Here is a 26,708-nt window from a genome sequence, read left to right on the forward strand (position 1 = left end):
GTTAAGCCCTGTGGTTGCGGGCGGTGATACAGCCCGACAGAATGCTCTCGATTGTACTTCTGTAAAAGTTTGTGATGGTCTTAGGGGCCAAGACCCCACCTCCTCCCAGTAGGCTGTCTCGTTATTGTTGGTAACCAGGCCTACTACTGTTGTGTCATCTGCAAACTTTATATTTGAGTTGTAGGCGTATGTAGCCACAGTCATGGGTGAACAGGGAGTACAGGAGGGGGCTGAGCCCGCACCCTTGTGGGGGCTCCAGATGTGGTTAGCGGGTGTGCGCTAAGTGTTTCAATTGGTGACGTCACTCGCTCTGAGACCTTGAAGTAGTTGTTCCCCTTGCTCTGCGATGGGTAACAATGCTTCGTGGGTGACTGTTGTTGATGTGTACAGAGGGTCCCTGGTTCGAGCACAGGTAGGGGCGAGGAGAGGGACAGAAGCAAAACTGGGACTCTTATATAGAGAAAACTAAATACGCTATTGTTCTGCCAGCATAATATCCTGCTGCTATGAGAATGGTAAACATTAAGAAAAAAAAAAGATTCAACAAGTGATTCTTTATAAGCCATAAATAGCGTTGGATTGTTATACGTCACTAATTAGCTTCCGCCCCACAAAGGAGTAACCAATAATAGCTCCCCCCTTTTCATAGCAATACCTATAGTTCCTATAAGTTGCATCAAACGCTTTAATTGAAGAGATCCAGTTCAAACAAGAGTAATTGTGACAAAATAAATGCTAATAGTTCAGTATACATACAATGTATCAATACTGAAATTATTATGTAAGTGTCTACTCTCACACAATTACATCCCACTCACAATATATTCTGTGCGACAGTGCAAGGATTAATGGTTAAATTGGATGCAGTCAATGTGTATTGTTTACATTTTGAAACAGCGTACGGACTCTACTTAATGAGGGTGTCATTTCCAGTGAACGTTCGGTTATTATTGAGTAATGTTTTATTTCGTTTTTCATGTTAGTAAAATGCTTTGACAAGTATATCAATCAATTGGTGGCGATGAAGTATCTAATCTGCTATGCTAACCAACACAGCTAGCTAGCTAACCATAATAGCTAGCTGACTGGCGACAAAAGCTAGCGAGTTATTTGCCGGGTCTAGTTATCTACCTAACGCTACTGTAGTACGCTAACTAACCGATACAATTGATTGGTACCACATTGTCAGTTTGTCCATTGGATAAAAACATAGTTTATGTTGCTAGCTAGCTACCTGCCTTAGGAATGTCAACGTTTGAGACCAGACAACGTCGTCAATTTAGCTAGCTAGCGAATTTAGCTAACGTTAGCTAGTTAACATGGTCTCAAGTTGTAATGACGTGTTAATGTTACATATGTTATTTAAATAGTTATTTTCCTAGAGTTGACAATTGTAGCTTTTGCTGGGCTAACCGAAGCGCAAGCTAGCTATAGCTCTCGAAGGGTGTCTAAAAACTTGGATCTCGAGGATGTACAAATGACTTGAGAAGCATAGCGCATTCTGAGCTGCAAAGGTCTAGGCAAGACCAGAGGAAAACACAGGTATACCTTAATTTGAATGTATTCATATTCTATTCCAGTGTATGGTTCTTCCCCTCCCCTTCCCACACTGAGACTATAGATGTGTTAATTTGACCATGAATATTCATCCCTATTATGTTTCAGCACCAACTAAGTTTGTCCATTTTGCCTGACCTTAGGGGTGCACAATGTTTAGTGCAGCTCAGAGTTCCAAGTCTGAGTTTCTGGACAAAGCCAGGCAGGCACGTGAGGAGAGGAAGGGGTACAAAGCAAGGGACAGAGCAGCCACCCTAATTCAAGCGCTGGTCAGGAGATTCCTCTGTCGCTGCAGACTCCAGAAACAAATAAGGTTCGCTTTACAAGCAATGCGTGCTGTTATGCATTAGGACACACAATCTTTCATGAGACTAGTTTGTGAATAAACCTTTTGAAGTAATGTATGAATGCTCTCTTTCTTACTAGGAAAGAAGTTGATGACTTATTCCAAGATGCCGGGACCACAAAAAGAAACGCACTATCCATTTTTAAAATTGCACAGAAGTTACTATTCATTTTTTGCCAAGATGATAAGTTGGTAAGTTCTTTAACCCCTACACTTTACCCTCACTGATTTGAATGTATGTTTTGTACATTGTTATTAATTGTCTCTTACAGGATGATGTCTCTTATTTACTAATTGAAAGGCAAATGAATGATTACATATCAGTATGGTACTTGAGATTGTTTAGTGTACATATAACTAACAAGCTATGGTGCTTTTAACTACAGAGATTTGAGAAGCTTTGTCGCTCCATTCTTGGCAGCATGGATGTTGAAAATGAGCCCAAAGTGAGTATGATTATAGTGAAGGAATCATCAGTGAGAACAGATTTTTAATTAACCCAGAGTGTGATTGACTCTGACTTTATATATAATAATCTATTGTTCTTTGTTATCAGGTTTGGTATGTGTCATTGGCCCTTTCTAAAGACCTCACCATCCCTTGGATCAAGCAGATTAAAGATCTCCTGTGGATCTCCTGTCAGTTCCTGAAAAAATTAAAGGTAAATCAGAATGCTTTGATTATAAAAACCTTCTTTAAGAAAACAGGTGTACCATTTTAAATATTGAAATGTTATAATTGGATCTTTATACCCCTTCTTCCTTCTGTCTCTTGTAGCCTGACATCATGCAGGACAATAAGCTGGTGACTCTGTACCTCACCATGCTGGTGACTTTCACAGACACATCAACCTGGAAGATAGTGAGAGGGAAAGGTCGGTCTCAGGTCAAACCACTGCTGCAGTACACATACCTCCTCTATATAAGTGTCTTGATGTTGAAAGGAAAAAGACAAAGTGGAATCCTCCATTTTTTTTTCTCCCTCTGTGGTAGGCGAGGCCCTCAGACCAGCATTGACCCGGATCTGTGAGAACATCATGGGGCATCTCAATCAAAAGGGATTTTATTCAATACTGCAGGTACAGTGACTCATACGACATCTTCCATCTTTTCATCAGGGCTTTTGGAATTATTATTATTATGTTGCTGATGTTTTATTGGTGGTTTCTGCAATTTTGTATTCCCTGGTAGATTCTACTCACCAACGGATTGGCACGCTCCAGACCCTCACTTACCAAGGGCACACTCACAGCAGTATTCACACTGGCATTAAGGTGAGTGGCCACTGGAAGCTCTCTCATTCCCATTCGACCACCACGGATCAATTGTCTCTGCATCACTAGAGCCTGGGCCAGATCTATTGTTGTATATACCCAATGTTCTGCTTGCTCACACTTCCCTCTGTAACTGGGTTTGTTGGAAGAAAAACAAATCAAGTGGCTTAGCTTCATGGAATATGAGGTCCTATCTTATCATAGTGTATGATCTGCTTGGTCACCTTTTAGGAATGCTTGGAGCTGAAGAAGGCTCGGGAGCCATTAGTGTAACTTGTCTTTATTTTACAGACCTGTCATTGCTGCTCACTTCTCTGACAACTTGCTGAGGTCTCTCCTCATCCACATCATGTCTGTCCCAGCAGTTGTCTCCCACATCTACACCATCACCCCAGAGGTAAACGCTAAACACTCAAAATGAAGAAATTGCAGCCAATTCTCTACCTAGTGCACCGTGTAGGGTGCCACTTCAGATATATAGACATTATTGTATAAACATATAATAGCTTGTACAATGACAAAGCCTCTGAGTGTGTGCTTGTCTCTGTGCAGTGCATGACCACCATCCAGACCCACGACCTGTTGAGGAAGTTCATCCTGTTCCTTAGCTGCGAGGAGCAGTGTGTCGACATCTGTGTCTGCCTGGAGGGGAGCCACACACTGTGCTTACTGGGTAGGGCCGTTTACACTGACTCTCATATCTATTCTATGGCAATATTGGCTACTACTGTCAGTGTGCATGTTTGAGTTGCCTTTTTTTTTGTCTCTTTCGTGTCTTTCTCTGTGCGGTGCTGTGGGAAACATATTGAATCAGTTATTTGGGGTTGCTGCTCTGCGGGGCCTCCATTTCATCCTGTTGTACTGTAGGTAACCTGATTCACCTGGGCTACCTCAACGAGAAAGTACTGGAGGAGGAGGCCAACCACTTTGTGACGGAACTGACGGACATGCTGTCCTACTGCCAGAGATACGTGTCCCAGAAGAAATCTAACCTCACCCACTGGCACCCTGTCCTTGGCTGGTTCTCCCAAACCGTAGACTACGGGTCAGTGAGACATCCTCATAGCCTGATCACAGATCGGTTTGTGCTCTCTTGCCGACTCTTATGGTTGTTGTCATTCCAAAATCAAGTGTCAATGACCTTAGGAGCAAAACAGCACAAACCGATCTGGGACTGGGCTATGAAATGGGATCTCAACTAGGACAGTTATGGTGTCTGCGTTACTCCACACCGGCAGTCACGAGTCATTAGCCTTCTCCAAGCTCTGATACTGCTGATGGTCATTAGTAGCTTACCAACTTGCTAACTGCCTTGTACTCAGCACTCTATTGTCCCTCTAATCACTCTGACAAATGTAAACAAAAATCTAATCAAATACTTAATGAGAGCCCATGAGCTCATGTTGTGCAATATTTCTATAGGCTATGCAATTGAGAAAACAGAGTTTTTAAAACAATTTTTTTTTACCCCGTTTTCTCCCCAATTTCGTGGTATCCAATTGTTGTAGTAGCTACTATTTTGTCCCATTGCTACAACTCCCGTACGGGCTCGGGAGAGACGAAGGCTGAATGTCATGCGTCCTCTGATACACAACCCAACCAGCCGTACTGCTTCTTAACACAGCGCGCATCCAACCCGGAAGCCAGCCGCACCAATGTGTCGGAGGCTACACCGCGCAACTGGCAACCTTGGCTAGCGCGCACTGCGCCCGGCCCGCCACAGGAGTTGCTGGTGCGGGATGAGACAAGGAGATCCCTACCGACCAATCCCTCCCTAACCCGGACGACGCTAGGCCAATTGTGCGTCGCCCCACGGACCTCCCGGTCGCGGCCGGTTACGACAGAGCCTGGGCGCGTACCCAGGGACTCTGATGGCACAGCTGGCGCTGCAGTACAGCGCCCTTAACCACTGCGCCACCCGGGAGGCCCCCAGAAAAGCGTTTTGATGGCCTCTATTAAAGAGAGGAGGATCTTATCAGTTTTCTATAGGCTAGACCTACTATATTTATTTATCAACTTTCCTAATAGTAAGCACATTGCTTCTCTTTACTGGCTGGCATGAAAGTGAACCATGGGAAAAGCGTCCTCCATTCCCTATTTAAGTGCATAGATAACATGTATTTCTTTCCCATGCCCCTGTTTTGAGACAGGTCATGCTAATGGTCCATTCTAAATCAAAACAAATTTCACACATATATTATTTAGTATATGTAAAGACTAGATTAAATCAAGAATAGTCTGATTGTTGACAATATTAGCCCATCACTTGTGAATGATATAGTATCACTTGTGAATGATGCCCAGCCTCTGTGCAGTGAGGCAAGAAACAGTGCATGCCTTTTTTTACAACTTTTTCAAATCATAGTCGCAAACCCCTTTGCGTGGCCAAATAACTTCTTAAAATTAAGAACATTAATTTGCTTTACAACTGGTGCGGAGCCTAACTAGCATACATAGGAGCCTAACTAGCATACATTTCGTGGTATCCAATTGGAAGTTATAGTCTTGTTCCATCACTGCAACTCCCGTACGGACTCGGGAAGAAGCAAAGGTCAAGAGCTGTGCGTTCTCCTAAACACAACCCAGCCAAGCCGCACTGCTTCTTGACACACTGCTCGCTTAACCCGGAACCCTCCCCTACCTAACCCGGATGACGCTGAGCCAATTGTGTGCTGCCTCGCGGGTCTCTCGATCGAGGCCGGCTGCGACTGAGTCTGGACTCGAACCAGGATCTCTAGTAGCACAGCCTTGGACCACTGTGCCACTCGGGAGGCCCTGGCAGCGTCCGAGTTTCAAGTTTGGGGAAGATAATTGTTGCCATATATAATAATTATAATAAAGCATTACATGTATAATTGCATTTGCGGTCACTTTTGAGAATGGTATTTTCCCGCTAATTGCATTCTCAATATTCACTGTTATAGCCTACTGCCGTGAGCTTATAATGTGAAGAAATAGCCTAATAGTTTATCAACATTTTAAGCTAAACCAGGGATCCCCAACTGGCACCCCATGGGTGGTTTTATTTGGCCCCCCCCAGGTTTTCTGAGGAAAAAAACTTTCAAAACATTTTCAATTAATTGTTGGACATAAGACTGTAAAAACACCAGGAAATCAGCTCCAAGTGATTTTAATTTAAGAAATCTGCTCCCAAGTATTCCAACGTATAATGGAGAGATGTGATCGTATACAAATGTAAGCAAGGTTTAAAATGATTATGTTTTAATCAAACGTTATATTGGTTTGCGCTTCTTGTGGCCAATTTGCAGTCTACAAATTATTTGTAAATAAGTTCTGGCACCCGACCTTCCGCTCAAGAAAATATCGTCCCACGACTTAATCTAGTTGACAATCAATGAGCTAAATATTATGATCTGTTGCATCAACCTAATTGCTTTAAACGTGTTTTTTTATGCTAGTGGTTGTATTTAATTTGGGATCTGTCGCATTCGACAACTGTCCCAGATTATGTTTGGAATATTTATTTCTCGCACCAATAGAATAGGTCAACTTTTGTACTATGGGAGTTAGTAGATTGACATAGGCTAGTGCTTTTGCTGTTCATTTGGCCTTCCAACATCTTCAATATGCGCCTCAGAATTTGATAAGTACGAGCGCAGTTCCGTCCCAGATGTGTGTGTTCACTTGTAGCCTGTGAGAAGGACCTGATCACGTGACGGTCATTGACTAATAAGAATTGCGGTATCTGAGAAAGCCACGTGAGTGAGAGGTGCTTTGGAGAACTCAGCTGGGGGAAAGAATTATTATATTTATTCAAGGGCACCATGACCGCTAGGCATTATCAATTGCTTGTCAAATTGTGAATGAGAGACTGATAAAGTGTGTGCAGCCTGTGCAAAAAATTAAACAAAGCAGCGCTCATGCTTTTCATGCGTAAAAAGGGAAAATCATTAGTCACATCCTGCAGAATGTATTAAAAATCAAAACATGTAGCCCAATGTTTGTTTCACCACTAAAGTTGCATAAATAACTCTAAATTAATCATATATGAGGACCTGTTAATTTGTTAACCGCTCAACACAGAATTTCATTTCAAAATCATTTGAAGAAAATATACAGTGCCTTGCAAAAGTATTCATCCCCCTTGGCGGTTTTCCTATTTTGTTGCATTACAACCTGTAATTGAAATAGATTTTTATTTTTATTTCATGTAATGGACATACACAAAATAGTCCAGATTAGTGAAGTGAAATTAAAATAATGATTTGTTTCAAAAAAATTGTAAAATAAATAAATAATGGAAAAGTGGTGCGTGCATATGTTTTCACCCCATTTGCTATGAAGCCCCTAAATAAGATCTTGTGCAACCAATTACCTTCAGAAGTCACATAATTAGTTAAATAAAGTCCACCTGTGTGCAATCTAAGTGTTCCATGATCTGTCACATGATCTGTGAATATATACACCTGTTCTGAAAGGCCCCAGAGTCTGCGGCACCACCAAGCAAGCGGCACCACCAAGCAAGCGGCACCACGAAGACCAAGGAGCTCTCCAAACAGTTCAGGGATAAAGTTGTGGAGAAGTACAGTTCAGGGTTCGGTTATAAAAAATATCCGAAACTTTGAACATCCCACGGAGCACCATTAACTCCATTGTAAATTTTTTTTAAAGAATATGGCAACACAACAAACCTGCCAAGAGAGGGCCCCCCACCAAATCTCATGGGCCAGGCAACGAGGGCAATAATCAGAGAGGCAACAAAGAGATCAAAGATAACTCTAAAGGAGCTTCAAAACTCCACAGCAGAGTGTCCATAGGAGCACTTTAAGTAGTACACTCCACAGAGCTGGGCTTTACGGAAGAGTGGCCAGAAAAATACTTTACTTAAAGAAAAAAAGAAGCAAACACGTTTTGTGTTCGCCAAAAGGCGTGTGGGAGACTACCCAACCATATGGAAGAAGGTACTCTTGTCAGATGAGACTATAATTGAGCTTTTTGGCCATCAAGGAGAACGCTATGTCTGGCGCAAACCCAAAACCTCTCATCACCCCCAGAAAATCATCCCTCCAGTGAAGTACAGTGGTGGCAGTATGATGCTCTGGGGATGTTTTTCATCTGCAAGGACTGGGAAACTGGTCAGAATTGAAGGAATGGTGGATGGCGCTAAATACATGGAAATTCTTGAGGGAAACCTGTTTCAGTCTTCCAGAGATTTGAGTCTGGGACGGAGGTTCACCTTCCAGCAGGACAATGACCCTAAGCATACTGCTAAAGCAACACTCAAGTGGTTTAAGGGGAAACATTTAAATGTATTGGAATGGCCTAGTCAAAGCCCAGACCTCAATCCAATTGTGAATCTGTGGTATGACTTAAATATTACTGTACACCAGCGGAACCCATCTAACTTGAAGGAGCTGGTGCAGTTTTGCCTTGAAGGGGCAAAAATCCCAGTGGCTAGATGTGCCAAGCTTATATAGACATACCCCAATAGACTTGCAGCTGTAATTGCTGCAAAAGGTGGCTCTACAAATAATTGACTTTGGGGGGTTGAAAAGTCATGCATGCTCAAGTTTTCCATTTTTTTTTGTCTTATTTCTTGTTTTCTTTCACAATTTGTTTTTAGCATCTTCAAAGTGGTAGGCTGTATAAATCAAATGATACACCCCCCCCCCATTTTTTACAAATATATATATATATATATATACAGTGCTTGCGAAAGTATTCGGCCCCCTTGAACTTTGCGACCTTTTGCCACATTTCAGGCTTCAAACATAAAGATATAAAACTGTATTTTTTTGTGAAGAATCAACAACAAGTGGGACACAATCATGAAGTGGAACGACATTTATTGGATATTTCAAACTTTTTTAACAAATCAAAAACTGAAAAATTGGGCGTGCAAAATTATTCAGCCCCTTTACTTTCAGTGCAGCAAACTCTCTCCAGAAGTTCAGTGAGGATCTCTGAATGATCCAATGTTGACCTAAATGACTAATGATGATAAATACAATCCACCTGTGTGTAATCAAGTCTCCGTATAAATGCACCTGCACTGTGATAGTCTCAGAGGTCCGTCAAAAGCGCAGAGAGCATCATGAAGAACAAGGAACACACCAGGCAGGTCCGAGATACTGTTGTGAAGAAGTTTAGAGCCGGATTTGGATACAAAAAGATTTCCCAAGCTTTAAACATCCCAAGGAGCACTGTGCAAGCGATAATATTGAAATGGAAGGAGTATCAGACCACTGCAAATCTACCAAGACCTGGCCGTCCCTCTAAACTTTCAGCTCATACAAGGAGAAGACTGATCAGAGATGCAGCCAAGAGGCCCATGATCACTCTGGATGAACTGCAGAGATCTACAGCTGAGGTGGGAGACTCTGTCCATAGGACAACAATCAGTCGTAAATTTCACAAATCTGGCCTTTATGGAAGAGTGGCAAGAAGAAAGCCATTTCTTAAAGATATTCATAAAAAGTGTTGTTTAAAGTTTGCCACAAGCCACCTGGGAGACACACCAAACATGTGGAAGAAGGTGCTCTGGTCAGATGAAACCAAAATTGAACTTTTTGGCAACAATGCAAAACGTTATGTTTGGCGTAAAAGCAACACAGCTCATCACCCTGAACACACCATGCCCACTGTCAAACATGGTGGTGGCAGCATCATGGTTTGGGCCTGCTTTTCTTCAGCAGGGACAGGGAAGATGGTTAAAATTGATGGGAAGATGGATGGAGCCAAATACAGGACCATTCTGGAAGAAAACCTGATGGAGTCTGCAAAAGACCTGAGACTGGGACGGAGATCTGTCTTCCAACAAGACAATGATCCAAAACATAAAGCAAAATCTACAATGGAATGGTTCAAAAATAAACATATCCAGGTGTTAGAATGGCCAAGTCAAAGTCCAGACCTGAATCCAATCGAGAATCTGTGGAAAGAACTGAAAACTGCTGTTCACAAATGCTCTCCATCCAACCTCACTGAGCTCGAGCTGTTTTGCAAGGAGGAATGGGGAAAAATGTCAGTCTCTCAATGTGCAAAACTGATAGAGACATACCCCAAGCGACTTACAGCTGTAATCGCAGCAAAAGGTGGTGCTACAAAGTATTAACTTAAGGGGGCTGATTAATTTTGCACGCCCAATTTTTCAGTTTGATTTGTTAAAAAAGTTTGAAATATCCAATAAATGTCGTTCCACTTCATGATTGTGTCCCACTTGTTGTTTATTCTTCACAAAAAATACAGTTTTATATCTTTATGTTTGAAACCTGAAATGTGGCAAAAGGTCGCAAAGTTCAAGGGGGCCGAATACTTTCGCAAGGCACTGTATATGTATATATATTCCAGGTTGTAAGGCAACAAAATATAAAAAATGCCAAGGGGGATGAATACTTTCACAAGCCATGTTATTTTCTAGTTTATTCAGCTACAAAATTAGTGGATTTAGTTATTTCAGCCACACCCGTTCCTGACAGGTGTATGAAATCGAGCACATAGACAAACATTGGCAGTAGAATGGCCCGTACTGAAGAGCTCAGTGACCTTCAACGTGGCACCGTCATAGGATGCCACCTTTCCAACAAGTCAGTTTGTAAAATTTCTGCCCTGCTAGAGCTTCCCCGGCCAACTGTAAGTGCTGTTATTGTAAAGTGGAAACGTCTAGGAGCAACAATGGCTCAGCCGTGAAGTGGTAGGCCACACAAGCTCACAGAATGGGACTGCCGAGTGCGGTAGCGCGTAAAAATTGTCTGTCCTCGGTTGCAGCACTCACTACCGAGTTCCAAACTGCCTCTGGAAGTAACGTCAGCACAAGAACTGTTAATTGGGAGCTTCATGAAATGGGTTTCCATGGCCGATTAGACGTACCAAGATCACCATGGGCAATACCAAGTGTTGTCTGGAGTGGTGTAAAGCTTGCTGCCATTGGATTTTAGAGCAGTGGAAACATTCTTTGCAGTGAGGAATCATGCTTCACCATCTGACGGATGAATCTGGGTTTGGCGGAGAAGCCTTACCGGAAGAGTGGAGGCTGTTATAGCAGCAAAGGGGGGACCAACTCGATCTCACACACACACACACACCCACCCACCCCCTTCCCACTCAACCTTTACTTCATCCCTCCAGTCTGAATGAGTCCATGCCACTGGTCACGAAGCAGTTGCAGTACCTGTGGGGCATGCCTGTGATCCGGACTCTCTTCAGTGACGTCCTCAGCAAAAAGCTGGAGACCCAAGAGCCCACGCCTCCGCCACAACCTACCACATCCCAAAACAACCTGCCAGTCAAGAGTAAGTTGAATTTGTATTTCAGTTTCTCTTTTGTTTTCTCATCAGGCACTTAATCGTTTAATGTCATGGGTTATTTATTTTGACACCATTATCAGATTTATTATCACATACCTGGGTTGTTGTTGTTTGATCCAGATTATATTATAGAAGTGCATAATATAAGTTGTGTTTTTTAAAACAATGAACTAACCTTATTGGATCGGTTTCCTCTTAGGTCTATTCAAGCGGGCATTTCAGAAGTCTGCCTCAGTACGAAACATCCTGAAGCCAGTTGGCGGGAGACGGGTGGACTCCGCAGAGGTTCAGAAAGTGTGCAGTATCTGTGTACTGTACCAGACAGCCCTCACCACGCTCACCCAGATACGACTGCAAATCCTTACTGGTGAGTCCCTGCATAGTTCCATTTGAATCAGGCACGCATACACACGCACACGCACATTCTCTCATGTTGTGTTCGGTGCTGTCCCCCTCAGGCCTAACCTACCTGGATGACCTGCTGCCTAAGCTGTGGGCCTTCATCTGCGAACTAGGACCCCAAGGAGGGCTCAAGCTGTTCATAGAGTGCCTGAACAACGACACAGAGGAGTCTAAACAGCTGCTAGCCATGCTCATGCTGTTTTGTGACTGCTCCAGACACCTCATCACGTGAGCTCCATGAAATGCTAACACATAACTTACACGTTATACAGTATGGGGTGGTTTCCTAAGTATAGATTAAGTCTAGTCCTAGACTAAGAAGCACCTCTTTCAGTCCTAATCTGTATCCAGGAAACTAGCCCTAAATACAATATCCCATCTCTGTGCTTACTTATACAGTCATGGCCAAAGGTTTTGAGAATGACACAAATATTAATTTCCACAAAGTTTGCTGCTTCAATGTCTTTAGATATTTTTATCGGGTGTTACTATGGAATACTGAAGTATAATTACAAGCATTTCATCAGTGTCAAATGCTTTTATTGACAATTACATGAAGTTGATGCAAAGTCAATATTTGCAGTGTTGGCCCCTATTTTTCAAGACCTCTGCAATCCGCCCTGGCATGCTGTCAATTTACTTCTGGGCCACATCCTGACTGATGGCAGCCCATTCTTGCATAATCAATGCTTGGAGTTTGTGGGTTTTTGTTTGTCCGCTCGCTTCTTGAGGATTGACCACAAGTTTTCAATGGGATTAAGGTCTGGGGAGTTTCCTGGCCATGGACCCAAAATATCAATGTTTTGTTCCCCCGAGCCACTTAGTTATCACTTTTGCCTTATGGCAAGGTGCTCCATCATGCTGGAAAAGGCATTGTTCGTCACAAAACTGTTCCTGGATGGTTGGGAGAAGTTGCTCTTGGAGGATGTTGGTTCCATTCTTTATTCATGGCTGTGTTCTTAGGCAAAATTGTGAGTGAGCCCACTCCCTTGGCTGAGAAGCAACCCCACACATGAATGGTCTCAGGATGCTTTACTGTTGGCATGACACAGAACTGATGGTGGCGCTCACCTTGTCTTCTCCTGACATGCTTTTTTCCGGATGCCCCAAATAATCGAAAAGGGGATTCAGAGAGAATTACTTTACCCCAGTTCTCAGCAGTCCAATCCCTGTATCTTTTGCAGAATATCAGTCTGTCCCTGATGTTTTTCCTGGAGAGAAGTGGCTTTTTTGCTGCCCTTCTTGACCCCAGGCCATCCTCCAAAAGTCTTCGCCTCACTGTGTGTGCAGATGCACTCACACCTGCCTGCTGCCATTCTTAAGCAAGCTCTGTACTGTTGGTGCCCTGATCCCACAGCTGAATCAACTTTAGGAGACGGTCCTGGCGCTTGCTGGACTTTCTTGGGCGCCCTGAAGCCGCCTTCACAACATTTGAACCGCTCTCTTTGAAGTTCTTGATGATCCGATAAAAGGTTGATTTAGGTGCAACCTCACTGGCAGCAATATCCTTGCCTGTGAAGCCCTTTTTGTGCAAAGCAATGATGATGGCACGTGTTTCCTTGCAGGTAACCGTGGTTGACAGAGAAAGAACAATGGTTCCAAGCACCACCCTCTTTTTGAAGCTTCCAGTCTGTTATTCGAACTCAATCAGCATGACAGAGTGATCTCCAGCCTTGTCCTCGTCAACACTCACACCTGTGTTCACGAGAGAATCACTGACATGATGTCAGCTGCTCCTTTTGTGGCAGGGCTGAAATGCAGTGGACATGTTTTTGGGGGATTCAGTTAATTTGCATGGCAAAGAGGGACTTTGCAATTAATTGCAATTCATCTGATCACTCTTCATAACATTCTAGAGTATATGCAAATTGCCATCATACAAACTGAGGCAGCAGACTTTGTGAAAATTCATATTTGTGTCATTCTCAAAACTTTTGGCCACGACTGTATATGTTATATGTTGACCATCCTTTGTGTGTTATACAGGATCCTGGATGACATTGAAGTTTACGAAGAGCAGATCTCGTTTAAGACGGAGGAGCTTGTAACCATCTCCTCATTTCTCAACACGTTTGTTTACAAGATGGTCTGGGATGGCATTTTGGGTGAGTCTCCTCCTCCCTCTGTTGAATTCTTGTCGTACTCAAAGGCGATGTCTTGAGGATAGGGTCGTTGAGTGTGTGCATTAACTTAATGTGATGTTGTCTGTGACAGAGAATGCCAAGGGAGAGAAGCTGGACCTGTTCCACAGCGTTCACGGCTGGCTGATGGTGCTTTACGAGCGGGACTGCAGGAGAAGGTTCTCCCCTGATGACAACTGGCTGCGCAAGTAAGTGCCCCTCCGGGAAACATACTTATCCTAATCCCTGATCCTTCCCATAGTTAGTTTGCACTTCCCAAAACCTGCTAAGGTGATCCTAGTGATCAGTAGCGGTCAAATGCTTGAGGAGCGCTTGATGAAGCTTTCCCACCACAATGGAACCAATGGAACATTTGTGCCAACTTTGACCACCCAGTACTCCACGCAAGCCATGTTGGGCCCACCTCCAGTACTTGGAAGTATTTGACTGAATTGAAAATTGATTGAATTTAGATTCTGTGTCACACACAATAACCCATAATGTCAGTGGAATTATGCTTTTAGAAATCTTTACGAATTCATTAAAATGAAAAGATGAAATGTATTGAGTCGATAAGTATTCTTATGGCAAGCCTAAATAATTGAAAGAGTAAAAATGTGCTTAACAAGTCACATAATAAGTTGCGTGGACTCACTCTGTGTGCAATGAGTTTTTGACATGATTTTTAAATGTTACCCCATCTCTGTACCCCACACATACAATTATCTGTAATGTCCCTCAGTCGAGCAGTGAATTTCAAGCACAGATTCAACCACAAAGTCTAGGGAGGTTTTCCAATGGTTCGCAAAGAAGTTCACCTATTGGTAGCTGACATTAAATGTCCCATGGTGCAGTTATTAATTACACTTTGGATGGTGTATCAATACAACCAGTCACTACAAAGATACAGGCGTCCTTCCTAACTCAGTTGCCAGAGAGCAAGGAAACCGCTCAGGGATTTCATCATGAGGCCAAAGGGGATTTAAAACATTTTATAGAGTTTTTAATGGCTGTGATTAGAAAACAACTGAGAATGGATCAACAACATTGTAGTTGCTCCTAATACTAACCTAATTGACAGAGTGAAAAGAAGGAAGCCTGTACAGAATTCAATTTTTCCAAAACATGCATCCTGTTTGCAATAAGCCACAAAAGTAATACTGCAAAAAATGTGGCAAATAAATGAACTTTTTGTCCTGTATTCAAAGCACTATGTTTGGGGTAAATCCAACACATCACGTAGTTACCACTCTTTATATTTTCAAGCATGGTGGTGGCTGCATCATGTTATGGGTATGCTAATCATCAAGGACTAGGGAGTTTTTTTTTATTATAAAAAGATAAGGAATAGATCCAGGCAAAGGCACAATCCTAGAGGAGAACTTAGTTTGGTCTGCTTTCCAACAGACACTGGGATACGAATTCACCTTTTAGCAGGACAATTACCCAAAACACAAGGCCAATTATGCACGAGTTGCTTTTTTTTCAATTATGCACGAGTTGCTTACCAAGATGACATTGAAAGTTCCTTAGTGGCCTAGTTATGGTTTTGACTTAAGTCTGCTTTAAAATCTATGTCAAGACTTGAAAATGGCTGTCTAGCAATGATCAACAACCGACTTGACAGAGCTTGAAGAATTGTACAATCCAGGTGTACAAAGCTCTGAGATTTACCCAGAAAGACTAGCTGCTGTAATGTATTGACTCGGGGTTGAATACTTATCTAATCAAATTATATCAGTGTTTTATTATCCATAAATATTTTTAGATTTCAGAATTTTTCTGTCACTTTGACGTTAGAGTATTTTGTGTAGATCGTTGACAAAAAAATGACAATTAAATCAATTTTAATCCCACTTTGTGACACAATAAAATGTGGAAAAAGTCAAGGGGTGAATACTTTCTCAAGGCACTGTATTTGTCCCAGGCCTGATCAGTAGGGGAAAAAAAATTATATTTGAAAAGGTACACTCACTGACTCACTCTTTCACCCCTTGTGTCCAGGGATCTAAAGCCTAGCCTTTTGTTCCAAGAGCTGGAGAAGGGCAAGAGGAGAGCTCAGCTGTTACTTCAGTACATCCCACATGTCATTCCACACAAAAACGTGAGTCTGCACAGAAATAATATTTGTCCTTCCCTGGCATTCGTATTTGTCGTTTCACTATACCAATAATGCACATAGTGTCTCACTCGTTGTCCTCCCCACTTTAGAGGGTCCTGCTGTTCCGAAACATTGTCACCAAGGAGAAGGAAACCTTGGGATTGGTGGAGACCAGCTCCGCCTCTCCGCATGTCACCCATATCACCATTCGCCGCTCACGGATGTTAGAGGTATGAAATGGATGTATCCATCTTTTGCATGTTTTCCTCCACACTAGCATATCACTAAGAATGTATTCTCGAAACAGTGTTATGCAAAGGGTACATATTGGCACAGAGCCTGATGTCAAATACAGTCAGGCATGGTGGTTGTAACTGATACCCAAACTGATCACCCAAACTCTTTGTGTCTGAACTCTCTCATAAGGATGGCTATGACCAGCTCCGCCGGTTGCCCGTCAACTCCATCAAAGGTGTGATCCGCGTGAAGTTTGTCAACGACCTGGGTGTGGACGAGGCCGGCATCGACCAGGACGGCGTCTTCAAGGAGTTCCTGGAAGAGATCATCAAGAAAGTCTTCAATCCGGCTCTCAACCTCTTTAAGGTTGGCTCTCCAGACCTTGCTTCAAATACTTTTTGAAATAATTTTGAGTGCTGTATCTGTGCTTGATTGAGCTTGCCTGTTGTACTGGAACCAATAGACAAGTCTCAAAAGTGCATACACTGCCCACCTGGCACTCCAGGATAGGCTAAAGCTAACACTCATAGTCTTTTGAAAGATTCCAAATAGTGTCAAGGTACTTTTAGCCACTGCTGCTGCTGATTTTATGCTGATGTCTCCCCCCATAGACCACCAGTGGCAATGAGAGGCTGTACCCCTCCCCTACGTCCTACATCCACGAGAACCACCTGCAGCTCTTTGAGTTTGTGGGGAAGATGCTCGGAAAAGCCATGTATGAGGTGTGCCTGCGCTCACAGAGGATGTTATTCATGTGAAATGACCATATATGTAACAAGAATGACTTATTTTAAAGCCACTAGCCCAACTCACCACTTTTTCCCGCTATAATGCTGAGGGATAGGTCTGGAGAAATGTTGCCACAATTTATATATGGAGCTATCGATGCGAAGCCTGATAGTCCATGAGATCAACGTGTGTGTGTGTGTGTTTCAGGGTATCGTGGTAGACGTACCCTTCGCCTCCTTCTTCCTCGGCCAGGTCATGGGCCACCATCACAGCACTTTCTACAGCTCCATTGACGAGCTGCCCTCCCTGGACTCTGAGTTCTACAAGAACCTCACCTCCATTAAGGTCAGAAAGACCCCTCCCCCCTCCCAACACACAGACACTGATAGTTGTTTAGTTCCTGAGATCATGTTCATTACAGCACGCAATGGAAAACGATTCAAAACAATTTGCAACTGAAAACAAAAGGGAGTGTTTCTTATTGTATAAGTCCATGAGGTCCTTTCTCTCTGTTTCGGTCTGTTTTGTTTCTGCTTGGTGCCTGATGAACACGACCCTGGTTTATGGTGACTGCTATTTTGATTTGAGAAGTTTTTTTTTCTTCGCTGTTAATCCGTCGCTACTTTCTGTGATCAATATCACTCCGAAGTTGTGGAAGTCGACTCAAAATAGTTATTTGATCTTCGTCTTGTCCTTTTCCAGCGCTACGACGGGGATGTTGGTGATCTAGGACTGACGCTATCGTATGACGAGGATGTTATGGGACAGGTAGAAGCCATAGTTTTTCTCTGAATGTAGAAAAACAGAACTCTTCTCTCGTCTCTTAATACTGTCTTCGTGTCATATCGCAGCTGGTCTGTCATGAGCTGATTCCTGGAGGAAAGACGATGCCAGTCACCAATGAAAACAAGTGAGAAAGATACAGTATCTAGAACAAACATGTATATTTTTACATTTGCTGATGTCATTTGATGTTAACACTCTTGTTTATTGTCCCTGTAGTTATAACAAGTTGGGTTGGATGACGACGTGGGGTTCCGTCCAGGAACAACCCCTAGCCCCTACACCCGGCCCTTTGACAGTTGTGGAGATCTGATAGGTGTAAGCAATATGGTGTATGTCCTACCAAGCCTATCACAGGGCAAGGTAGATAGGTATAATAAGCAATACGCTAGTACATCTATCAAAACTTTTCAGTTCTCCACAAGTACCTAGGCGGAAGGGCTAGAGGGTTGTTTCTAGACAGGCCCAGGGTTCTCCCCAAAGGATGTAAGCGGTTCGCTGTGCCATCTTGCGGACTGTCTGCACCACTATGTTAAAAAAAAAAGGAAAGGAAATGTTTGGCTCTAGATTATAGGAAATGGCCCCCCTGGGCCTCCCCCCACAGTACTCGGCAGCACCACCTTGTTAAAAAATGCTGGGGAGAACCCTGAGGCCCATGGTGTTCCGAGTCTGACTTAACCTCACCTTTGACGTTGTCCGTGTTGCAGGATCAGCTATATCCACCTGATGGCGCACTTCCGCATGCACACGCAGATAAAAGAGCAAACGGCAGCTTTCATCCGAGGGTTCCGCAGCATCATCAACCCAGAGTGGCTGCACATGTTCTCCACCCCCGAGGTCCAGCGCCTCGTCTCCGGGGACAACGCCGAGATAGATCTGGATGACCTCAAGTGCGTGACCTTCCACCCTCTTTCCCCTCAATTAGCTTCTCCACAGCTCTTCGACCTGCCAATTCCCAAACATTGTAGGGAAATCCTGAAATCCTATAATCCTAGGTTTGAATGTCCCATTTGATTGGGTAACGAACAGTGAGTTGACTGTGTAAGGTTGTAAAGCCAAGGTGAAGGTGCTTGCTGACATGGTCTCTCTCGCTCTCTCTTTCCTGCCCGCTCTCTCTCCTGTTGTCAGGAAACACACAGTGTACTATGGAGGTTTCCACAGCAGCCATCGGGTCATCATCTGGCTGTGGGACATCCTGTCCAGTGACTTCTCCTCTGAGGAAAGGGCCATGTTCCTCAAGGTAGTAACAACCCCCAAATGTTACTATCCTGAACAAAAATATGAACACAACATGTAAAGTGTTGGTCCCATGTTTCATGAGCTGAAATAAAAGATCCCAGAAAGGTTCCATATGAACAAAAAGCTTATTATTCAAAAATGTTTCTTTACATCCCTGTTAGTGAGCTTTTCATCTTTGCCAAGATAATCCACCCACCTGGCAGGTGTGGCATATCAAGAAGCTGATTAAATAGCATGATCATTACACAGGTGCACCTTGTGCTGGGGACAATAAAAGGCCACTCTAAAATGTGCAGTTTTGTCACACAACACAATGACACAGATGACTCAAGTTTTTAGGGAGTGTTCAATTGGCATGCTGACTGCAGGAATTTCCACCAGAGCTGTTGCCAGAGAATTGAATGTTAATTTCTCTACCATAAGCCGCCTCCAATGTCAATTTATAGAATTTGGCAGTATATCCAACCAGCCTCACAACCGCAGACCACGTGTAACCACGCCACCCAGGATCTCCACATCCGGCTTCTTCACCTGTGGGATCATCTGAAGAGGGGAGGATGGTTCTGAGGAGTATTTGTCTGTAATAAAGCCCTTTTGTGGAGGAAAAAGTCATTATGATTGGCTGGGCCTGGCTTCCCAGTGGGTGGGCCTGGTTACCAATTGGGTGGGCCCCTGCCCAGTCATGTGAAATCCATAAATTATGGCCTAATGAATTTTCAATTGACTGATTTCCTTCTATGTAGTGTAATAAAGTAAATTCTTGTAAATTGTTACAATTAACGTTTATATTTTTGTTCAGTATAAAATGCTATTTTACTGTTCATACGTTAACTGCATTACGCTGGCTTGCGGGGCTGTCAGTTTGAGACCCCTGCTCTAGAACGCCCTTTGCACTTGTATAGTTATGTGATCCTCCGTTGTTGTTGTTCTGCTTTTACAGTTTGTCACCAGCTGTTCGAGACCACCCCTCCTGGGTTTTGCCTACCTCAAGCCCCCTTTCTCCATTCGCTGTGTGGAGGTGTCCGATGATCAGGTGAGAACACTTGGATCATTGGAAAGTCCTAAGCCACATGTTTGTTTAAAAAATAAATATATATATATATATATATATATATATATATATATATTACTGCTCAAAAGAATAAAGGGAACACTTAAACAACACAATGTAACTCCAAGTCAATCACACTTCTGTGAAATCAAACTGTCCACTTAGGAAACAACACTGATTGACAATAAATTTCACATGCTGTTGTGCAAATGGGATAGACAACAGGTGGAAATTATAGGCAATTAGCAAGACCCCCCCCCCCCCCAATAAAGGAGTGGTTCTGCAGGTGGTGACCACAGACCACTTCTCAGTTCCTATGCTTCCTGGCTGATGTTTTGGTCACTTTTGAATGCTGGCGGTGCTTTCACTCTAGTGGTAGCATGAGACGGAGTCTACAACCCACACAAGTGGCTCAGGTAGTGCAGCTCATCCAGGATGGCACATCAATTGCGAGCTGTGGCAAGAAGGTTTGCTGTGTCTGTCAGCGTAGTGTCCAGAGCATGGAGGCGCTACCAGGAGACAGGCCAGTACATCAGGAGACGTGGAGGAGGCCGTAGGAGGGCAACAACCCAGCAGCAGGACCGCTACCTCCGCCTTTGTGCAAGGAGGAGCAGGAGGAGCACTGCCAGAGCCCTGCAAAATGACCTCCAGCAGGCCACAAATGTGCATGAGTCTGCTCAAACGGTCAGAAACAGACTCCATGAGGGTGGTATGAGGGCCCGACGTCCACAGGTGGGGGTTGTGCTTACAGCCCAACACCGTGCAGGACGTTTGGCATTTATTTGCCAGAGAACACCAAGATTGGCAAATTCGCCACTGGCGCCCTGTGCTCTTCACAGATGAAAGCTGGTTCACACTGAGCACATGTGACAGACGTGACAGTCTGGAGACGCAGTGGAGAACATTCTGCTGCCTGCAACATCCTCCAGCATGACCGGTTTGGCGATGGGTCAGTCATGGTGTTGGGTGGCATTTCTTTGGGGGGGCCGCACAGCCCTCCATGTGCTCACCAGAGGTAGCCTGACTGCCATTAGGTACCGAGATGAGATCCTCAGACCCCTTGTGAGACCATATGCTGGTGCGGTTGGCCCTGGGTTCTTCCTAATGCAAGACAATGCTAGACCTCATGTGGCTGGAGTGTGTGAGCAGTTCCTGCAAGAGGAAGGCATTGATGCTATGGACTGGCCCGGCCGTTCCCCAGACCTGAATCCAATTGAGCACATCTGGGACATCATGTCTCGCTCCATCCACCAACGCCACGTTGCACCACAGACTGTCCAGGAGTTGGCGGATGCTTTAGTCCAGGTCTGGGAGGAGATCCCTCAGGAGACCATCCGCCACCTCATCAGGAGCATGCCCAGGCGTTGTAGGGAGGTCATAGAGGCACGTGGAGGGCACACACACCACTGAGCCTCATTTTGACTTGTTTTAAGGACATTACATCAAAGTTGGATCAGCCTGTAGTGTGGTTTTCCACTTTAATTTTGAGTTTGACTCCAAATCCAGACCTCCATGGGTTGATAAATTTGATTTCCATTGATAATTTTTGTGTGATTTTGTTGTCAGCACATTCAACTATGTAAAGAAAAAAGTATTTAATAAGAATATTTCATTCATTCAGATCTAGGATGTGTTATTTTAGGGTTCCCTTTATTTTTTTGAGCAGTGTATATATATTTAACCTTTTTATTTATCTAGGCAAGTCAGTTAAGAACAAATTCTTATTTACAATGACAGCCTAGGAACAGTGGATTAACTGCCTTGTTCAGGGGCAGAATGGCAGATTTTTACCTTGTCGGCTTGCGGATTCAATCTAGCAACCTTTCGGTTACTGGCCCAACGCTCTAACCACTAGGCTACCTGCCGCCCCAGCACACACAACTAGTACGCCTATTTTAGTTGAAGAACTTAGGTTTGGGAAGTCAGTCCCTTGAGACTACTTTGGTTCTCCGTGTGTTAGTGTTTTCACGCTCCTGTCACCCATCTCTCTCTAGGACACGGGGGACACCCTGGGCAGTGTCCTGCGGGGTTTCTTCACCATCCGGAAGAAGGAGCCTGGCGGCCGCCTCCCCACCTCATCCACCTGCTTCAACCTGCTCAAGCTGCCTAACTACAGCAAGAAAAGCATCCTGCGTGACAAGCTCCGCTATGCCATCAGTATGAACACAGGTTTTGAGCTCTCCTAAAATAAACTCCCCCCTGCTCGTGGTCTGCTGCCAGCAAAACTAAAGGATAAACAACTAAAGAGCATCCTCCTTACCCAGGCTAAGGGTGGCAGCCGGTCAAGTCAGTGGAGCTTCACCAAAGCTGAAGGCGAAACAAATAGGATACCCCCTTATCTTTATCCCAGTCTAGGAAACCAGAAGAGCGCCACCCTCTTTTACCCCAATCAGTCTGGATTCTGGAAACTCCACCCACCCCAAGGGCTTTCAACCCTATTTGCTGCCTGTGCAACCATGGTAACTTATGTTCTGACCAGTGGCAGTCATTGCCCATGTGAGTTTATTTCATTTTTTTTTTATAAACAAGTAGCTAAAGAAATTGTGGGAACAGCACAATAGAAACAGTCACTCTTTACTCCCACACACCCGAAAACCAAACCCATGCTAATAATCGAAACAAGGAGGAATGTTTAACCTAACACATTGCTGAACTAAAATGGCTCAGTGTCTTACTATTTCTTCTCAGGCTTAACAGAACGATACTTGGATCTAGCACTCCCACGTTAAACAAACTGGAAAGCAATATAGATGCAATGCAAGCGATTACACGCGATAGACTCCACACTGGAGCAAAATCATATGAAGCTTTGTTCTACCTGCTGGAACAGGATGTTACCCGAGCAACTGTCCGCTGTCATTCGGCGAGTCTTAATAACCTTGTTTTTAACATGACGGAAGCACCTTTTCATAAAGAGACGACAAATCACCGCCTCGTGTTCAACGACAAGTTCTGACCACGGAGATGTGGTCACGTGTTGGCGCCTGTGTCATATCTGTTTATTGTCCCTCGTGGGTTAATTAGGGAATTAAATCCTGACGATCTGTCTCTCTCCCCATACACACACACACTACAGTCAGTCACCTGACAACAGCTTTGGAGCCTGTTCTCTAATGTATTCAAATTCATGTTACACAGCAATGCATTTGTGACCCGAAGTGATGCCATCAATACTTAAACCAAACTCCATGCCGTTATTTGATACCAGATGTCCCCGTTATCTTCTGTCATGGTTCCGGAGTCTCTTTTCTTGTTGCATTTGAAAATGGATAATACCGTGGCTCTGTTTTTTAAAATATGTTTTGCTGTGAAATATCTGGGTCATATAACATGCATATAACATGCGGACACAACATTGACAACCATTGTTTTTTCCACTTTGCATGTCCCTAATTGTGACATTCCCAAACTAATCTGTTACAGTGAAGTCAATCATGAACATTTCTCTATATCCACTAGGATTGGCCATGCCTCTTGGAATGGAATCAAGCCATGAACACATAGGACAAGGACTTGAGCCTGCTTACAGACAATTGAAGTCCCATGCTCCCTTTACCGCCACTGAACCGTCCAACCCAGGAAGGTTTGGTGTCAAGCATGTACTGATTCTCACTTGTGTCTGGTAACCTTACAGCCACGTGGAAAAGGGTATACACAGGGAGCAAACCATACTATTTGTCATGGGCTGGTTGATCATGTGAATCTGAAAGCATTGCTTGTGTGTCTCTCTCTCTCTCTAACCTCTCCTTTCTTACCTACTCTTTCTTGCACATATAACCCTGCTCTTTTTGTGAGGGGGACACACACAAAAAAAAAATATTCTAAAGATCGGAAAAAATTACACCATGCAAAACGTCAAAGGGGCAAATAAAAAGAGACAATTTGGGGCAGTTGTTAGTGACGTGTAGTTCCAACGTCAAGGTGGTTGCAGACGAGGCAGCAAAGGGTCCTTAGTTTTAATCATGTGGAAGATGAACAGGCTGATTTTAAAAGCAATAGCCTATTTGTTGATTCAGTATTTTATGCAAAACTGTTTCATGAGGGGTGTACATGTGTGCGCTGAGCGGTTGTCAGAACCATAGACATGGCTCTGGTCATAAAAAAAGGGAATAAAGCCTTTTTAAGCACCATTTAATAACTATCTCTTATATATCCTGGCCACTGGTTAACAGAACTTAGTTCTGATGATTATACAGGCATGTTATGGGCATTAAACAAGGTTCTATATGGTTTTGAATTGCTTTGCTAACTGAAATCTGTGCTCGATTTGTCTGTGTATAGGAATATTAAGGGGGTACAACATACCTGTACAGGCATTTCCCCCCCCATTTATAAATGCCATTAATCTCATTGACAAATAGAAATGACAATTTGTCTTAGTGACTCTATGGGAAGACTTTACCTCAATGTTCAGTCTGTTGTGATCACTGCGATATATTTCCTTACTTCCCAAGGACCTCTGACGAATCATTCGCTTACAAAAAAAGATTGCAGTTTTGAAACTGCAGTAAAAATGCAGTAACTGCAGTCGACTGGTACCTTGAACTGCAGTTACACTGCAAAATTACTGCAGTAAAAAAAAAGTTATTTTGGACGCAGTATTTGCAGCATACTGTAGTTATACTACAATCTGACTGCATCTTTTTCACTTCAGTGGTGCCATTCTGACTACAGTTACCCATTTTATTTCCATCAATTGTTTCAGCATGCTGAAATGGGTTAGAAATGAGTCATGGAATGGAAATGGTCAGTGTCCCGGAGAAGACTGGAGGATACCTCACAAGCTCTGTCTGGTGTTTTAATGAGGGCACTCCTCCATTTTAAACGATGTCATGAAATCTCGCTATATCTTTTTATGAATTAGAAGAAAAATAAATCCAGGAAATGTGCAACATACTTCTATGAAAGTACTGTCCCCTCACAATCTGTGAAGTGTCTTTGGGAACTGGTTGCACTATGTGAAATGCAGGTAATTGAAAACTCAATTTCAATGTAAAACATGTCTGTGTAAGATACTATTTATTCTGTAAAAACAGTAACATAATTGTTAACCATAATTATTCTAAAAACTTTACTTATCAACTGAAGTGAGTGTGTCTTGGTTTTATTTCTAGAGGAATCAATCCATGTATTTTCTCACTTCGGGACAAGTTCTGTATAGCCCAGAGCGGTATTTATTAATTAAATAATGATATAACAGTTGTGAAGAACAGGTTCTGTCAGTTTCATAGAGATGCATCTTTATCTGCCATTATAGCGTCTGACACCATGGGCAGCGCCATTGAGGTTATCTCCATTTTAACGTAGTACATTTTCTTCTTCACGATTGGCTGATCCTTCCTGATGAGCCGGTTGGACATGACTCCAGGTATTCAGGAGGGATCAGCCAATGAAGATGCAAGTCACACCCAGTTGACTGCGTTAAAATGGTGGAAGCCCTCAATGGCGCTGCCCATGCTAAAATTGCCTTTTGGCCACTAGAGGCCTCTATCATTCTCTATGGTCAGTTCTCTATTAATGTCGTTACTATCTGCAAAGTTTGATTGTGTCACATGCTGGTTTATATTGTGCACACCCGAAGCACCCCAATCTGTCAGTCGACTCTGATGTTTGGGTTGTGAGCATGAATATCAATGCGTCCTTTTCAGAAACAGTTTGTTTTCTGATCATTTATCTAAAAAAAAATAAACACAAAAAAAACACGAGTACCCATCCAAGTCCTTCTCCAACGCGCTGGTTCACAGCTTTGCGGAGGTAAGTGCATTAAAACTAGTCAGACGCATCAATTCGCTGTCAAAGTTCACATTAATTACTTTGTTATTACTACCAATCTGCAATGATTTATTGATTTACTTTTGTTTCTCAAACTTAAGGACATTGTTCATCGTTGAGATCAAAATTACTTTCAGAAAGTTAAGGAGACAGGATCGAACAACTTGAATTTCTTTATCACATCTGTGACTGGTTTACTTGCATTGCCTGATTTTAAGTCATTTCCCTCTGATACTGGGGGTTTAATGGTATGCTTACTGCCCAGGGTCTGTCCTCTGTTTAGTATACACTTTTTCAGCAGGCTTATTTATTTATATATATATATATATATATATATATATTTTTTTTTTAAAGCCTGTTTGAGAGGTAAACATTCTACAGCATTAGTGGGAAAGCAAGAGCCTGCTATGCATGCAAGAGTAATGGTCACCTGACATGCAGAAGGCATACTGAATTCTGATTTGTTATGGACTACTACAGTAACAACAACTTGTTTGGTTTACACATACGAATACACTGGCTTTTGTCTATGTGTTGCAGGACCAGGCTGGGGGAGCCCTGCATGAAGACTTATCTTTTAGAATGTGTGGAGGATGAATGGGCAACTGGGTATGGTTGTAGGTGCCAGGGGCACCGGTTTGTGTCAAGAACTGCAATGCTGAACAGTTTCCTGTGTGTATCAAAAATGGTCAACCACCCAAAGGACATCCAGCCAACTTGACACAATTGTGGGAGGCATTGGAGTCAACATGGGACAGCATCCCTGTGGAATGATTTCAACACCTTGTAGAGTCCATGCCCCAACGAATTGAGGCTGTTCTGAGGGCAAAA

General features: G+C 43.3%; 1 protein-coding gene across 5 annotated transcripts; it reads left to right on the forward strand.

Moving 5' to 3' along the window:
• Nucleotides 1–641: 641 nt before the first annotated feature.
• On the forward strand, nt 642–25,794 carry LOC110535760 (ubiquitin-protein ligase E3B). Of its 5 annotated transcripts, none has more exons than XM_036935555.1 (28): nt 658–781; nt 1,383–1,542; nt 1,701–1,870; nt 1,984–2,095; nt 2,290–2,349; nt 2,460–2,564; nt 2,681–2,777; nt 2,896–2,981; nt 3,094–3,176; nt 3,468–3,573; nt 3,729–3,849; nt 4,044–4,221; nt 11,265–11,428; nt 11,643–11,810; nt 11,902–12,073; nt 13,832–13,950; nt 14,060–14,174; nt 15,970–16,069; nt 16,177–16,296; nt 16,493–16,669; nt 16,915–17,025; nt 17,240–17,377; nt 17,735–17,800; nt 17,884–17,942; nt 18,523–18,705; nt 18,944–19,055; nt 19,995–20,087; nt 22,100–25,794. In XM_036935555.1, the coding sequence occupies exons 3-28, from the start codon at nt 1,710–1,712 to the stop codon at nt 22,289–22,291; spliced, it is 3,198 nt and encodes a 1,065-aa protein (XP_036791450.1). In that variant the 5' UTR covers nt 658–781; nt 1,383–1,542; nt 1,701–1,709; the 3' UTR covers nt 22,292–25,794. The 5 variants fall into 5 exon arrangements, 4 of the variants coding, with proteins under 4 accessions (XP_036791451.1, XP_036791450.1, XP_036791449.1 ...); XR_002475305.2 differs by lacking the exon at nt 658–781 and having other exon boundaries at nt 800–1,542; nt 22,100–22,601; nt 23,565–25,794; XM_036935556.1 differs by lacking the exon at nt 1,383–1,542 and having other exon boundaries at nt 642–781.
• Nucleotides 25,795–26,708: the final 914 nt, after the last annotated feature.

The sequence above is a fragment of the Oncorhynchus mykiss genome, chromosome 11, assembly GCF_013265735.2.
Source record: "Oncorhynchus mykiss isolate Arlee chromosome 11, USDA_OmykA_1.1, whole genome shotgun sequence".
NCBI lineage: Eukaryota > Metazoa > Chordata > Actinopteri > Salmoniformes > Salmonidae > Oncorhynchus > Oncorhynchus mykiss.

Coding starts and splice junctions, on each gene's coding strand:
- LOC110535760 (XM_036935556.1), top strand. CDS start 1,710: ATGTTTAGTGCAGCTCAGAGTTCCAAGTCTGAGTTTCTGGACAAAGCC. Junction 3,177..3,467: donor GTATTCACACTGGCATTAAG/GTGAGTGGCCAC, acceptor TTTATTTTACAG/ACCTGTCATTGCTGCTCACT. Junction 16,297..16,492: donor GCCGCTCACGGATGTTAGAG/GTATGAAATGGA, acceptor CTCTCTCATAAG/GATGGCTATGACCAGCTCCG.